The following is a 13,040-nucleotide window of genomic DNA, read 5'->3' as shown; positions in this document are numbered from 1 at the left end:
GAGCCCATTAGGGTTACACATCTGACTAAATACATGTTAAAATCTATTTGCTAACATTTTAAAGTATCTTGTATTTTGTTTTTGGTGGAATGAGCTCATCTTTACACAATACTTAACTTGGGCAACAGCAAACAAGAAGTCTGGGAATGAGTGCCATAATTTTATTCTCCACCTGCTTTTGTGACTGGAGTAGCCTCTTTGGTCATAAATCAAGGAATAATCAAAACAAATTGTACATTCTCCAAGTTGCAGACTTTTACATCAATCATCTATTTTTTGAGATACCTTATTAAATCTAATAAACAAAATAAGTAAAAAATCTTAACAAAATCCCCTAATCATCTATGTCTCATGCAATTTAATATAAAACATACCAATATTCCGTGGACACTAATGCCTTTCACAGGCTGTTAATGTCAGTGCCAAAGGGCCTAACCAGCCTCAACAGTTGGGCACAAGAACACACACATCACTTCTGAGTCACAAGCAATTCACACAAACTGTGTCAAATTAACAGCCTTTAAAACTCCACATTACGCGTGTATGGGCTGCAATGGGAACTGCCTCTGTGCCAAAACCATGTCTTGGCCACTTACATCTATAAATGTCTAAGTTTATAAGTCTATTGCCAGTATGAAATCCTATTGAGAAAACTGGAGTCTAATATCTATTGCAAGTAAATGCTATGTTTTCTTTTACAACTTATACATCAACTGGATCACAAACAACAAAAAGAATTAGATGGCTTTCAATTTAAACAGCAGACTGGCGATGGAAACCTCCCTCAGAAATCCCTTGTTGAACATATCTTACAACATATCCACCTAAATCGATTTCACTGTTAATAGGGTAGCATTTACAAAGCAAAGCACGCCTTTCTATATGTTTCCAACTAAGCAAAGATAAAGTTTTTCATATGCCTGGTTTGTGAAAGATGAAAACCTCTTCAGTTGCTTTGCCAAAACTCACAGTTGCTTTGCCAAAACTAAAGCTCAAATGAGTGAGAAATATTGTTATAATTCACATCTTATTGCGCCTTGGCACTGAGATTCAGTGATGTACTCTTCGCTCATGTGGACACGGAAGGTCCAATAAATATACAGCAACTTAAACCTGACTCTAGTAAGCATCCTTATCTAAAGAAAGCAATGGAGACCTGCAAGGACAATATTGAAGAAGATTGATCACCATCACTGATAAGAATGAAAAATGTCAACAAATGCAATCTTTGGTTCTGGTATGTGAAGTTGGCTTACTCTGTTTCCTCATGCAGATGGTCCACATATGCACAAAACATTCATTTCAGTCAAGCCTTTTAGACAACTCCAGGTTTAACAAAGCGGCATCTCTTTGCACACTAAAACACTGACTTATAATCACTTGGTCTTCCCTCAAAGCTCTCCTAGACGTCAGAGACTGTGATCACAGCAAAGCCATTTGAGGCATTTGATGGCAACGAAAATATAAGATTCTGTGGGATGTCAAACATATGAGGTAAATTGGCTGAAATGTCTTGTAAGCTCTACACTGCATGTTTCTGGACCATGTCCAGGCCCTCCAGGGCTAAAGTCGTAGTCATTTAAGCACCATTAATCTTCTTTAGTCATTAACATGTGAAAACTGTCACAAAATCAGTGAGAAACACATCCATGAGGTGAGATAAAAGAAAGCACTAGGATTAAAAAGCATTTGGAAGTATGAAAATGAATGATTTAACAGATAAAATATGTAAGGAAACATTTAACCATCTACAATGAATGAAAGCAAGACAATCATCAACCTCAGCACAAAAGATACACTGATGAAAACATACAGCCTGAAGATATGTTAGACACTTAAAGAGCCCAAATTACACTATTTTCTGATCTATGTGAGAATGTTGTATCCTCCTCAAAAACATACCTGGAGGTGTGTTTTGTTTCATTCACACATGTTTCACACACAAACCCTGCATATTTAGGCTGAATTCTTCTCTCAAACACTCCACCATGTGATGTCATGTGGTGATACAGAAAGTGCTCCACTGCATTCTCTACTCAATACTCCTTCGCTAGAATCATTTGGTTGATTTGAGTCCTGGAACTTCCAATCTGTACTGATGTACTGGTCTGTTATCTTGAAAACTACCACTACATGATATCACACGGTGCAACAGAGCATTTTGAACTAGATATATAATATTAACCATGGCTACATCTGTCTTTTAACTCAATTAACAACTTAAGTCGGGGAGTTGTTTGAGATCTGAACAAGTAGATGTTGCATATGCAAGGAAGCATTAATAACCATGTGTGTAGCAGTGATGCAGTTAGTGTACAGATGTGTGTAGACTGTAATTACACACATGCGATCAAAAGCACCTCAGCCTAGAGTTCACTGGCAGCACATTTACAGACAGAGAGGACAGGTCTGAGCTCCGATAATCAAGACCATATGGAGATGAGACCTCTTCTAAGATGCACTTCTTTTGACTAAACACGTTCAGATGGCGCTCAATCTATCAGCCAGCAGTGACGGGTGGAGTATGACATACACCATCAGTGAGTCCTCCACACAAGTCCATCCAAACTCTCCTAATCACTTCTTATTTCTTTGACACTAAACCACAGAGAGATTACACTTGTTACTGTTTTCCTCAAGCTTTTTTCCAGCCCAACTAATAACGGCTCCACTAGTTCCCAATGGGCTGGAACAGAACACAAAGAACACAAACAAATGCCAAAGCTGCCTTTTAGAGGTATTTACTGTAATCACAGACCACCGCCTCCTGCCATGAGTTCATCTGCAGATCATCCCTTAAATAAGATGAGACAATGGTAACCAGGTCAAAACTCCACAACAACTTTGTAAAGCAATGTGTAAACTGAAGACTAAGAATAAGACTATAATGCAATTAGCAATAAATACATAAAAAATTAAGTAAACTCTCAATGTGCACTTAATGCGGGTGGGCCTAAATTCCACTACAATGAGGTAGCAACAAAAAGGTATTCAAATACACAGAAACTCTAGAGACTTTGAATACAATAACATGTTGACAACTTTTATATGACTCTTTCTGACTGATGATGCTTTGTGGCGTGCAACTGGTTTAACGGAAAATTAAACCCCCATGTTTTGCTTCTCAAATTTATGGGACAACTGTCAATCAAAAGATAGTCATAGTCCCACCCAGAAGCAGGGTTGCTCAATCTAAAACAGGCCGAGGTAATAGTAAAATGATATTACCACAAAATCCTGAACAGTAACCTCCATGTTCTTCATTAACTGACTTCACACTACCTCACACTGACAAGAAGCCCGCCTGCCAGAGCCAAGTTAGGGCAATCAAAGAGAATACATCCACCTTAGCTTGAGGGAACACAGAGATGCAGTGCCCAACAGCTGTAAGAAAAGAGAAAGTTCCTCTCTTCAGCTTTCAGGCTATTGTCAAAGTGAGATGCTGACAGGCTTCACAATTAGGATAACATTTACAAGGTCTTGCATGATTTACGCCACAATCCATTGCAGTCACGCTACTCGTACAACCACTGCTGTTCTCCATTACTGACCAGGCAAGGTGTGTATCCAAAAAATAATGTATAGCAACTTTATGTAGGCATTTTGAAGCATATATGTTGTTTTAACATGAAAAAGTAATGTTACATCAGTGCGTGATGTACCATACAAGATAATGTGTGATCTCAACCTGCTGCTGAACTCTAATTCCTGTGGTTTGAGTTAAAAATGTTGGACTCTGGACAATATCCAGTGAAGAGAGTGTGCGATGATGAAAATCAATTTAATAAAATTCAGAAAACAATTAGAGCAATGAAGGGGATTACTGCTCCTTGGAGATGAAGCATTCTCTTAAACTGTAGATGACCCTGACAATTCATTCTCTCCAAGACACAAGAATTCTGCAGGATTTTCTTTATGCTATTTGCCTAATCAAATAATTTCTTTGTCCAAGAAGACTTGTGTGAGAGGTCAAATGCACACAAACTGTGGGACAACAATCCCCCTGAAATGCAGTACTAAGCCAGCCAAAATCAACTTCCACCAAGCACTGGATATTAAGTCATTTTTATGAAATGGCTCTAGGGCAACTGCTCTTAAGGCCAGAGGTGGGGCCCTGTTTGGCGAACCTCCTTTAACCTGCCCCGAGTCTTATCAGGATTACAAGACTATTGCTTGTTTCCTTATCTCCGCAAACACATAGAGGTGGACTGTGATTGTATCAGCGGTGCTTTCGGAAATTAAATGGCTGCTCAAGGTTGCTATGATTTGAATGCAGTGACTGAATTACAGCAAAGAAAATATTTGTAAAGCAATATCAAGGAGGGAGGTTTCCAGATATTGTAAAGGAACTTGCGTTACAATAACATCATCAGTGCTTTGGCATCATTGTTTGCCAGGTGATGATGGCCATGTGCACTCTGCCAACCACAGCTCACTCCAACAGAGCCCCACCCAACCAGGATGCCCCAAACAGCAGCCAAGCCTGTGTAAACCAAATTCAGCATAAAAAAGAACAGGATAATAAGGAACAGGCAACAACTGTACTTTGAGTAATTGGGGCAGAACGTTGGCGTGGTTTATGTGTGGGCGCCACGCAATACACATAGCCTACTGATCTACATTACGCTACTCGAAAAATATGTAAATAGGATCTTATGGCATCCATCAGTAGGTTGCGTTCAGAATTTAATGATACTTTCACATGGAGGTCAAGGGTCTATGCTGAACCTTATAATTCTTTCTCAGGGACTGGCTCCATAATCTGGGACTTATTATTAGTGGTTTAAATACCAATCAGCTTGCGATTAGGTTTCCGTTTTTGTTTATTTATGCTACAGAGAAGATGTTGAAATTTGTGCCAGTTTTTTGTTTCATGTGGATAGACACTGGTATTACAGAGGTATAAACCATAAACGACGTCAACAAATCTGCAATTTGACAGTTAATTCTACCATACTCCCAGCCCTCCAGCTCAATTTTAGCCAGTCTAGAACATTGTGACGCCACGTGAATGCAGCCTATTAGCTGATAACTTAATATACAGATTATATTATAACAGCTAATACTTAAAAAAAAAAAAAAACATACCTGGTTTTGGGGGTTTTCCACCTTGCCCTAAAGCAAATGAAAATATTTAATGGCCAATATTAAAATTAACTGGAAAGAATCAGATTAACATAAAATAACATTGCATATTAATTTTGCATACCTCCATATCCCTGTCCACCGGGCACCACCCCTCCAGGCACTACTCCTCCAGGCACTACTCCTCCAGGCACTACTCCTCCAGGCACTACTCCTCCAGGCACTACTCCTCCAGGCACTATTCCTCCAGGCAGTAGTCCTCCAGGCCCTACTCCTCCAGGAACCAGGCCTTGTCCTCCACCTCCACCTCCATAACCTGGAACTCAATATGACATGAGCTTTTTTTAAATTTGATTGGAATTTATGGACATCTTTTAAAAAACATAATTCAGATAGAGTATGTGCATTACTTGATGCAGAGCCAGATGAGCATGTAAATTGTAAAATGTATTTTATGAATAGAGAGAAACCATAAATCCTGTGTCTCATTACACTCACCTGCAGGTTTGGCCGGTTTGTAGCCCGGTGGGACTCCTGCAGCAGACCCTTGTAAAACACAATCGGAGAACTGAGTTACAGATAGTGATGTAATGAATATGGTTTTATTTAGCCACTGACATGAAGCATTTTGATGAAACATGGAGTTCAATATCTTTTTAAATAAATGTTGGATTGGCTGTTGAAAACTATTGTGCACATACAAGCACAGCTGGAAAAACTGTAACCATTGTGTTCAACAAGGCCAAACCACATCAAAGAACCAAATCTATGTTTATATTGAAATTAATCTTAGACTGAGATTGTGGTATTATTCTTTATTAAATCACTACATGAATGCACATCAATAAATTATTTGCAGTTGATACACAGAAAAGGAAAAACCAAAAGACAGTCCAAAAATGTAAATGTGTTTAATTCCAGCATCACTATTAAATAATTAAAACTTATGAGTCCAATTCATCTTTTTGTACAAATTGTTTGCAAAAGTGAACATACTTTCATTAGCTTGATTATTTGCTCTATTGATCTATGACGGTATAATTGGTCCATCTGCTAATACCAAACTATTCTTCCATGTTGGAGTGTTCTGGTTTATAGCAGCTAAAATAGATTAGACACATTTTGGATGACTTTATTTACCTGGATAGAAGCCCGCTGCTCCAGGTCCAACTCCAGCACCAGGTGGTATGTACACACCTACAACACACAATACAAATCACACATCACATACTTCATCCACATTGGTGTCTAAAACTGGCCAGAGTTTTCCCACCAGTAACTTCTTTATGGTCAAAAATGTTCCAGTACTATTCATCATTGACCCAGACTTTAAACATGGGTATATTGTCTGCCTTAGGACAATATAGCATGGGGTCACACTGTAAAAATGAAACACAACTGGTTGGGAAATGCCCAAAAAAACTGAATAAAAAGTTGATTATAATAAAATTCCAACTGTGTTCATGGTGATGACGTAATGTACTTGGACACCCTCGTTTGAAAAGCTGCAGTTCAGACCCCCATCTAAATCCCCTGACAATTTTTTGAACATGATTTTTGGCTGCTTTCCAGAAAAACTCCTGAGATAGCCAGACACTGGGGTCTCAAGTGCGCAAGGAACAACACCCAAAATAAGGGAATGACTGCAGTCCAACAGGGACCACTAACCACTCCAATCCAATGGGACTCCTGAGTTGAGGCCAAAACCTAGAAATTTATATTGTGGAGGTGAAAATCTGTTTTGTATCACAAGCAGCATCGCAACAGAATGGAAAGGTTCTGCAGCAATACAATAATGATATTTAATGGATCCTGCTGTGTTTGCAAGGAGAATTATTGTTATGTCTTAATGTGCCTATTATTGAATTTAGTGAGCTTCATAACTTAAATTAGGGATATTACATGGCATCTAACAGCAGTAATAAACCTAATTTCTACATAATAGCTACAATATTGGGCAATAGTTAGCAATTTATATAACTAAAAAGGATTATACTTAAAAGGGAAAAACGTGCAGGCCGAACGGGAATCAGAGTGGGGGATACTTATTACTCATCTATCCAGGGCCCATTGTAGGAAAGAGGCCCTTGAAAGTCTGTAATGTGCATTTAATTGAAGGAGAACAAGTTGTGCTGGATCATCAAAGGGATTTTTAGGGGGAAAAATGTTCAGTTACACCCCTGCAGGCAGAGAAGAGAACTGCATTACTCTTGTGGCTCTACTGGCATCTGTCACTGGCATATGCTCCAGCAGTTTTGATAAAACAAAAACAAATAATTGTGAGGTGAGTCAAATGTGACCGTGACCTAAATAATAAAAGATTATTTTGTTGATTATATTGATATTGTACCAGGGGTATTCAGGCAGTGGACGTGCATGGTCAAAGTGAAGTGATTGTTCCAACGACTGCTCCATCACATTTACAGTGAAAAGGAGGATTTCCTGTCTTGGCTGTGTGAGCGAGGGAAAAAGCCTGTATCAAGGTCCCATCAAGCTACTGTTCAAGTCTAACTAAGTGCAATGGGTTCACTGTCAAAGAGCACAAAGAATGAACTGTACTGACCACAGCTAAAGCTCCAAGATATTTTAACAACTCGTGTTATTATCATCAAGATTGAGCTCAGCAAGGTTCACCAGGACTGAAGAAAAAATTGCCAACAAGACGGACCTTTTCCACTCTTTGCAATCAACTGGAAAAGATCAAGTCTTGTCAAGGTTTATGGACCAATCAGGTAGAGATTTTGAAGGAATTTACTGCATGCAGATTCAAATTAACCTCAGTGTTTCAACCCGAGGAGATAGGATTAGAATAGAACATATCACTGTGATGTAAACAACACCATACGTTTTTGTCACTGTAATGAGAAGAGGTTTTTTTTTTTTTTGCATTCACATGTCCAAAACCACTGTCCCAAAAGGAGGATTGGAAAGTCGTGGTCCTGCAAGCCAAAGCAGTGAAGCATGCTCTGTGGTTTCTGGCAGTCAGACATCTCTCCTTATCAGACATGTGACAGCTGGCCTCCCATCACTCACCCACCGCAATGTCAGCTTTCCACGGTTTAAGAACGCCCACGACGCCAAAGAAAGCTACTTTTTAATTAACGAAGATGCCAACAATACATACTTCACCTCTTCTTCTTGTTAACACATAATAAAGGTGATCTTGCTGATATAAAGTAGCAGACCTCCCAAAAAGCAATTTCCCACAAGTGTGTCCATGGAGACACACTTGGGTTTAGAAAAGGGGATGGTTAAAAGCATGACCATAAAAGAACTCTTATCAGATAACACAAACAACAAGAGATGTTCCATTGTTTATGCGTTCTCTGTCATAAAGTAGCACTCAACATATTCAAATGACTGATTCACCAATTTTCATCCAAGTCTACATAGCTGAAGAGGAAGCAAATAAAATGTAAGATTTATGTTAAAATCCTTCCAATCTGCTTTGGCTGAAGATGAGTTGAGGCAGCTGCGTGGACCAGAAAACGCCCTTTGCCTATAGACAGTATGTTTACCTATAAAAATGATTTGATCATGAAATTGACGTCAAGTATTTGATCATTCAATCAGCGCTTGGGCAACAGTAGGATGAGAAAACAGAAACATCTCACAGCCTGGTGAGGAGACTGCAGTGAATCATCCCAGTTCATGTGCTTCTTTGTTCAACACTTGGCACAGGAACATCACAGACCAAACATCTGACGACGGGATGCTAAAGTCTCCATAAGGATCCGACTAGGCTCATTAATAACTTTCTTCTTGTAAATATTTTCTGAATGCAGACTATCTGGAATGGTAAGAATTATAAAGCAGGTGTGACAATATTTCTTCACAATTCCAAGAAGCATTTTAGCAACAAAACAGCAACATCAATAGCCTGTGATAGCCTGGTTTCTCTCCAGTTGGTTGTACTCTGATGTAAAAGTGTGGCTGTGGACAGAGTGATCTCGTAACACTTTCCCAGAGAGTGGGCCAAAGTAAGAACTGAGGTCTTTCACAAGCAAACCCCAGCCACTAAGAGGGCTTGTAATCTGCTTCACAAACGGGTCCTGGATGAGGTCACCTGACTCACAACCAACATCAGCACAGGAATGGAAAGAAACCACTTTTACGCAAGTGGATTATTTACAATTTACAGTCTAGTGCAGTTTCTAAAACAACATACACATGAAAAAGTTTACCTTTGACATTGTTATAGCTGCATTTAGTAACTTTGTGGTTTAGGGTCTGTCACTTGCTTATATCCAGGACAAGGTATAAATCAGATCTGTGGAATGGTGACTCGGTTCACAGTGAAAAGGCATGTTTTTCAAGATATTTTTAGCAATAAAAACACCTGTAACTGAATGAATGCAAAAAAAGCAACAGTATCATGGAAAAAAGCAGATGTATATTAAAATTGTAGAACTTCACTGTAGTACAAGCACTAGAAGTAATACTACTACTAATCCATTTATATTATATTAAATACCACAGTTAGACTTCACAGTCATGCTTGAACCAAGTCACAGTGATGAGTTTTGTTTTTTTCTGCTGGAGCAACCAGTCAATTTGTGTGAGTACTGGGAGACTGAAGGATTATGCAGACATAAGTACAGTAGAATTCTCGCCATCAATGCCAAAAAGCATTTATAAAAAGAATTCAAAAGGGTGAAAAGTCAAAAGTACAGTGTGCCACTATAATATCATTACAGAGCGTATCCTTATGTACATAATAAATCATATGAAAGGCAAAGTGTCATAGCCTGTTTATACTTGTTAAATGGTGGAAGCCTAGGTCAGGGTTTCAATCATTTTTGACAGTGCCATAAATAACTGATTCCAGGGGCCAAGTTGTGTCAACACAGATTTGATAAGAATAACATACAACTTAGTTAAGTGGTGTGACAGATGGGGCTTGTGGAATTGTCATTGTACGAGAGAGATAGAAACCTAGATGATACAATCCAAACACAATCTTCGGAGGATTAGACAACAGAGCACAAATTTATTAACAAACTCCGACCCAGATGTTTCCTCCTACACCATAAGTCATTTGCACTTGCCATTAAGGGATACTGTGTACAGACAAGCTTTCATTCATAATTCACGCTAATATCCTCATCTATTTGGAAGGTGTGTGCATGTTCATCAGGATAATTGTGTCTTGATTTGAATTTATTTCTCATTGCTTACAGATGGAGCTGGTTTTATGGATGATTTCAATAGTTATGCTGCAACACTCATAGTATCTAACTGGCTTCTATTGCTGTCATAATTTAATCTGAATGCACCTTGAAATTGAATTCTGGCAAGAATGTAGCGAGACACAACAAAATAGGACCATCCGTTAAACAAACCATATAAAGTCTTATCTTTTGAGCAAAATATTTCTGATAGTGATCTTACCAAAGTAAATGCTCCAGAGAGGAATCTTGGCTACTAAGATTGAATAAACATAAACAGCTGCAGCTTTTAGACAAATAAATATAACAAAAACGGACTTCAGTGGATCAGATCTAGCTCCAGATGCACAGCATGTCTTCAAGTTAAGAAGTGCAAGTTGTGAGAATCCAAAGCCAAAATTCAGACATCAAGAATTATGATGCAAGTGGACATGAGAAAGATAAAAGGCATTCTGGCCTGTGTTTCTGTTTCACACATAGCGTGTCTCTTTGAATCAAACTAAAATTGTTCAATGGCAATAAGCAAATTGCGTAATTCGAACAAGACTCAGATCAAAGCTATGCCTCAGACACTTGCCTTCCCTACACCCTCATCCACCCGGGCGTTCAACAGGGGTAGATTAAAGCTTGAGTTCAGGTTCAGGCAAAAGTGAGCAGCTGGAGTGTGCACCTTTGACTTGTTGTTGAACAGACCCTTGGCTTCTATACAACCTGTGTAACTACAGAAACAATACGAGCAGCTTTCAGAAAACTGTCCAATGTGCAATACAATCAAAACAATGAGTATGGACACAAAATGAACTCTCAGTAATGTCTTCCCTGGGCTTTAACAATTTTTTTTACAATTATCTTTCTGCATTGAGTGCTGGTTAATATGTAAATGTATCCAATTTTTCATACATTAATTTGGTTATAGGTCAGGTTGCAAAAACATTTATTATGCAATGCAAAATCTTATATTTCTGCATTGCATACATTTTCAAAATTATAATTCAATTAATCTGTAAAGTACGATGACTACATTAATTGAATGTAACAGTTAACTGTGAATTTGCATTTTAATCATCCAAATTAATGAACTGAGAGAGTTCTTAAAAGTGAAGTGAATAAGTAAAAATGACAGTAGAAACCTGACACTGCAACCAATACCTTTTTCACATTGAGCTGAATAAATGTAGAATTCCCCAGACATGCACCTGCTGTGACCCTAGGCAGCCGACCGGAGCGGCTCTTTACCTGTATATTAACTTACCTCCTTGAAGAGAAAGCTGAATCACTGATAGAAGGAAGAGTCCACACAACAGCCACAGAACCTCTCTGTGAGCCATCTCGCTGCAAAATGCACCACCCCTCCCCGGATCAGCTGCTTTTATTCTCTTCTTCTTAATTACCACCGTCCGGGAGTCTAAGGAGAAAAAAGTGAAAAAGGGAGAAGATGTAGATAATTAAAAGAGGGCAAAGGCTCTGGTTGTGTAGACCACTTTGCTTTTTTTCCTGCTCATGTCTGGTGTTGCTGTTTTTATTCTGGTCACTCCTGCCAACAGAATGCAGCCTGTTGCCAGCATAGAGGGAGAGAGTGAGGCGCACGGCAGAGACACCCCCAGCCCCTCGTCCAGCAGGATGGAAGTGTCTGCCAAACATTTGCATGGATACAACACACACGTATCAGACAGACAGGCCATGGAAGAACACAGCATATCCTGATTACTACCTGCTGTCCATTGGACTCATTTGCAGCTGGTTGATTTTCAGCACTCTGGGCAGAGACATTACATCTCACATACATTCTTTTAAGTTTCCAAAAAATATCATTACAAAGTGACTAAGTGCGTGAATAGAATGAAAATAGCAATGCGGTCTGGCCGCCAGTTGACAGAAGCACGTCTCTTCAGTTCTTAGAGAAAGGAGTGCATGCTTAACGATAGCGCTGTGCAACAAGCCAAAGAAACATCAGCGGACTAGACTGGGATGACAAGCCCTGTGAGCACTTGTCCCAGGCTTATAACTAACATCAGGTGCAGACTGCAGACTGCACCGATCCAGTCTCTGGTCAAATGAATTTCGAAAAAGCAACCCCTGAGGAGGCACGTGTAACAAAAGTGTCATGTGTTTTCCAAAGTATATTTCAGTGAGTGATCTCAGAAGATCACTTCAGTACAGCTGCTTATGGATGAGCTGATAGATAGAACAAGTGTTGATGTGGGAGTTGCACTGAGGCTAGTGCATCACTAACAGAACACATCCGCTCCAGGCACCTGTGAGTCCAGACTACTTGGCTCCATCTGCTGCTCTGCTTTACAAACACCTTGCTGCTGACAAACTTGTCATTGTCTATCTTTTTAATTTTTCCTTAAGACACATTTTTTGGATTTGTAAACAGGAGACTGACCAGTAGAGCTGTTTAAAAAGGAGAGGTGGTGCCAATGTAATTAGTCTCTCCGGCACAAACCTGACACACTGGGCTGTTGCATGCATGCTAATGGGCTCTGCTTTCCAAGACTCACAATATTCTTCATAATAGTGACGCCTGCTGTTTGTGTCATGTACAGGTTAACTGTGTTATTACCTCAGGTCAGCCACACGCAAGCATGTGGTTCAATTCAGCTGAAAGTTATATTAAACAATGTTTGTTATCAACAACTGCATATCAAAATATCCAGTCAAAAGAATTTACCTTTCCAATTTTTACATTTACGGTAAAACAAAGCCAAATGAATGGGCCACAAGTTGCCTTGCTTTTATTATAACTCTGTATCATAACTTTTGCTCCAAATATTTGCATACATA

At 39.2% G+C, this 13,040-nt stretch overlaps 1 protein-coding gene across 8 annotated transcripts in view; it reads right to left on the bottom strand.

Annotated features, from left to right (window-relative positions):
• The window catches only part of elna (elastin a), a 29,092-nt gene extending 17,366 nt beyond the window's left edge, over window positions 1–11,726 (bottom strand). For 7 of the 8 annotated variants that reach the window (XM_055148042.1, XM_055148046.1, XM_055148043.1 and 4 more), the window contains exons 1-5: window positions 11,506–11,726; window positions 6,226–6,282; window positions 5,584–5,631; window positions 5,210–5,407; window positions 5,089–5,115 (exon numbers count right to left, since the gene is read on the bottom strand). In XM_055148042.1, coding sequence (XP_055004017.1) covers window positions 5,089–5,115; window positions 5,210–5,407; window positions 5,584–5,631; window positions 6,226–6,282; window positions 11,506–11,581 — 406 coding nt within the window. In that variant the 5' untranslated portion in view covers window positions 11,582–11,726. The remainder of the gene's footprint in view (window positions 1–5,088; window positions 5,116–5,209; window positions 5,408–5,583; window positions 5,632–6,225; window positions 6,283–11,505) is intronic. The other variant, XM_055148044.1, reaches the window with a different exon arrangement.
• Between the last annotated feature and the right edge of the window lie 1,314 nt (window positions 11,727–13,040).

The sequence above is a fragment of the Boleophthalmus pectinirostris genome, unplaced genomic scaffold (assembly GCF_026225935.1).
Source record: "Boleophthalmus pectinirostris isolate CB_2022bp ecotype Guang Dong unplaced genomic scaffold, ASM2622593v1 HiC_scaffold_9, whole genome shotgun sequence".
Lineage (NCBI taxonomy): Eukaryota > Metazoa > Chordata > Actinopteri > Gobiiformes > Gobiidae > Boleophthalmus > Boleophthalmus pectinirostris.
The sequence above is the reverse complement of the archived record's forward strand: the minus strand, read 5'-3'. Positions and strand labels throughout refer to the sequence as shown.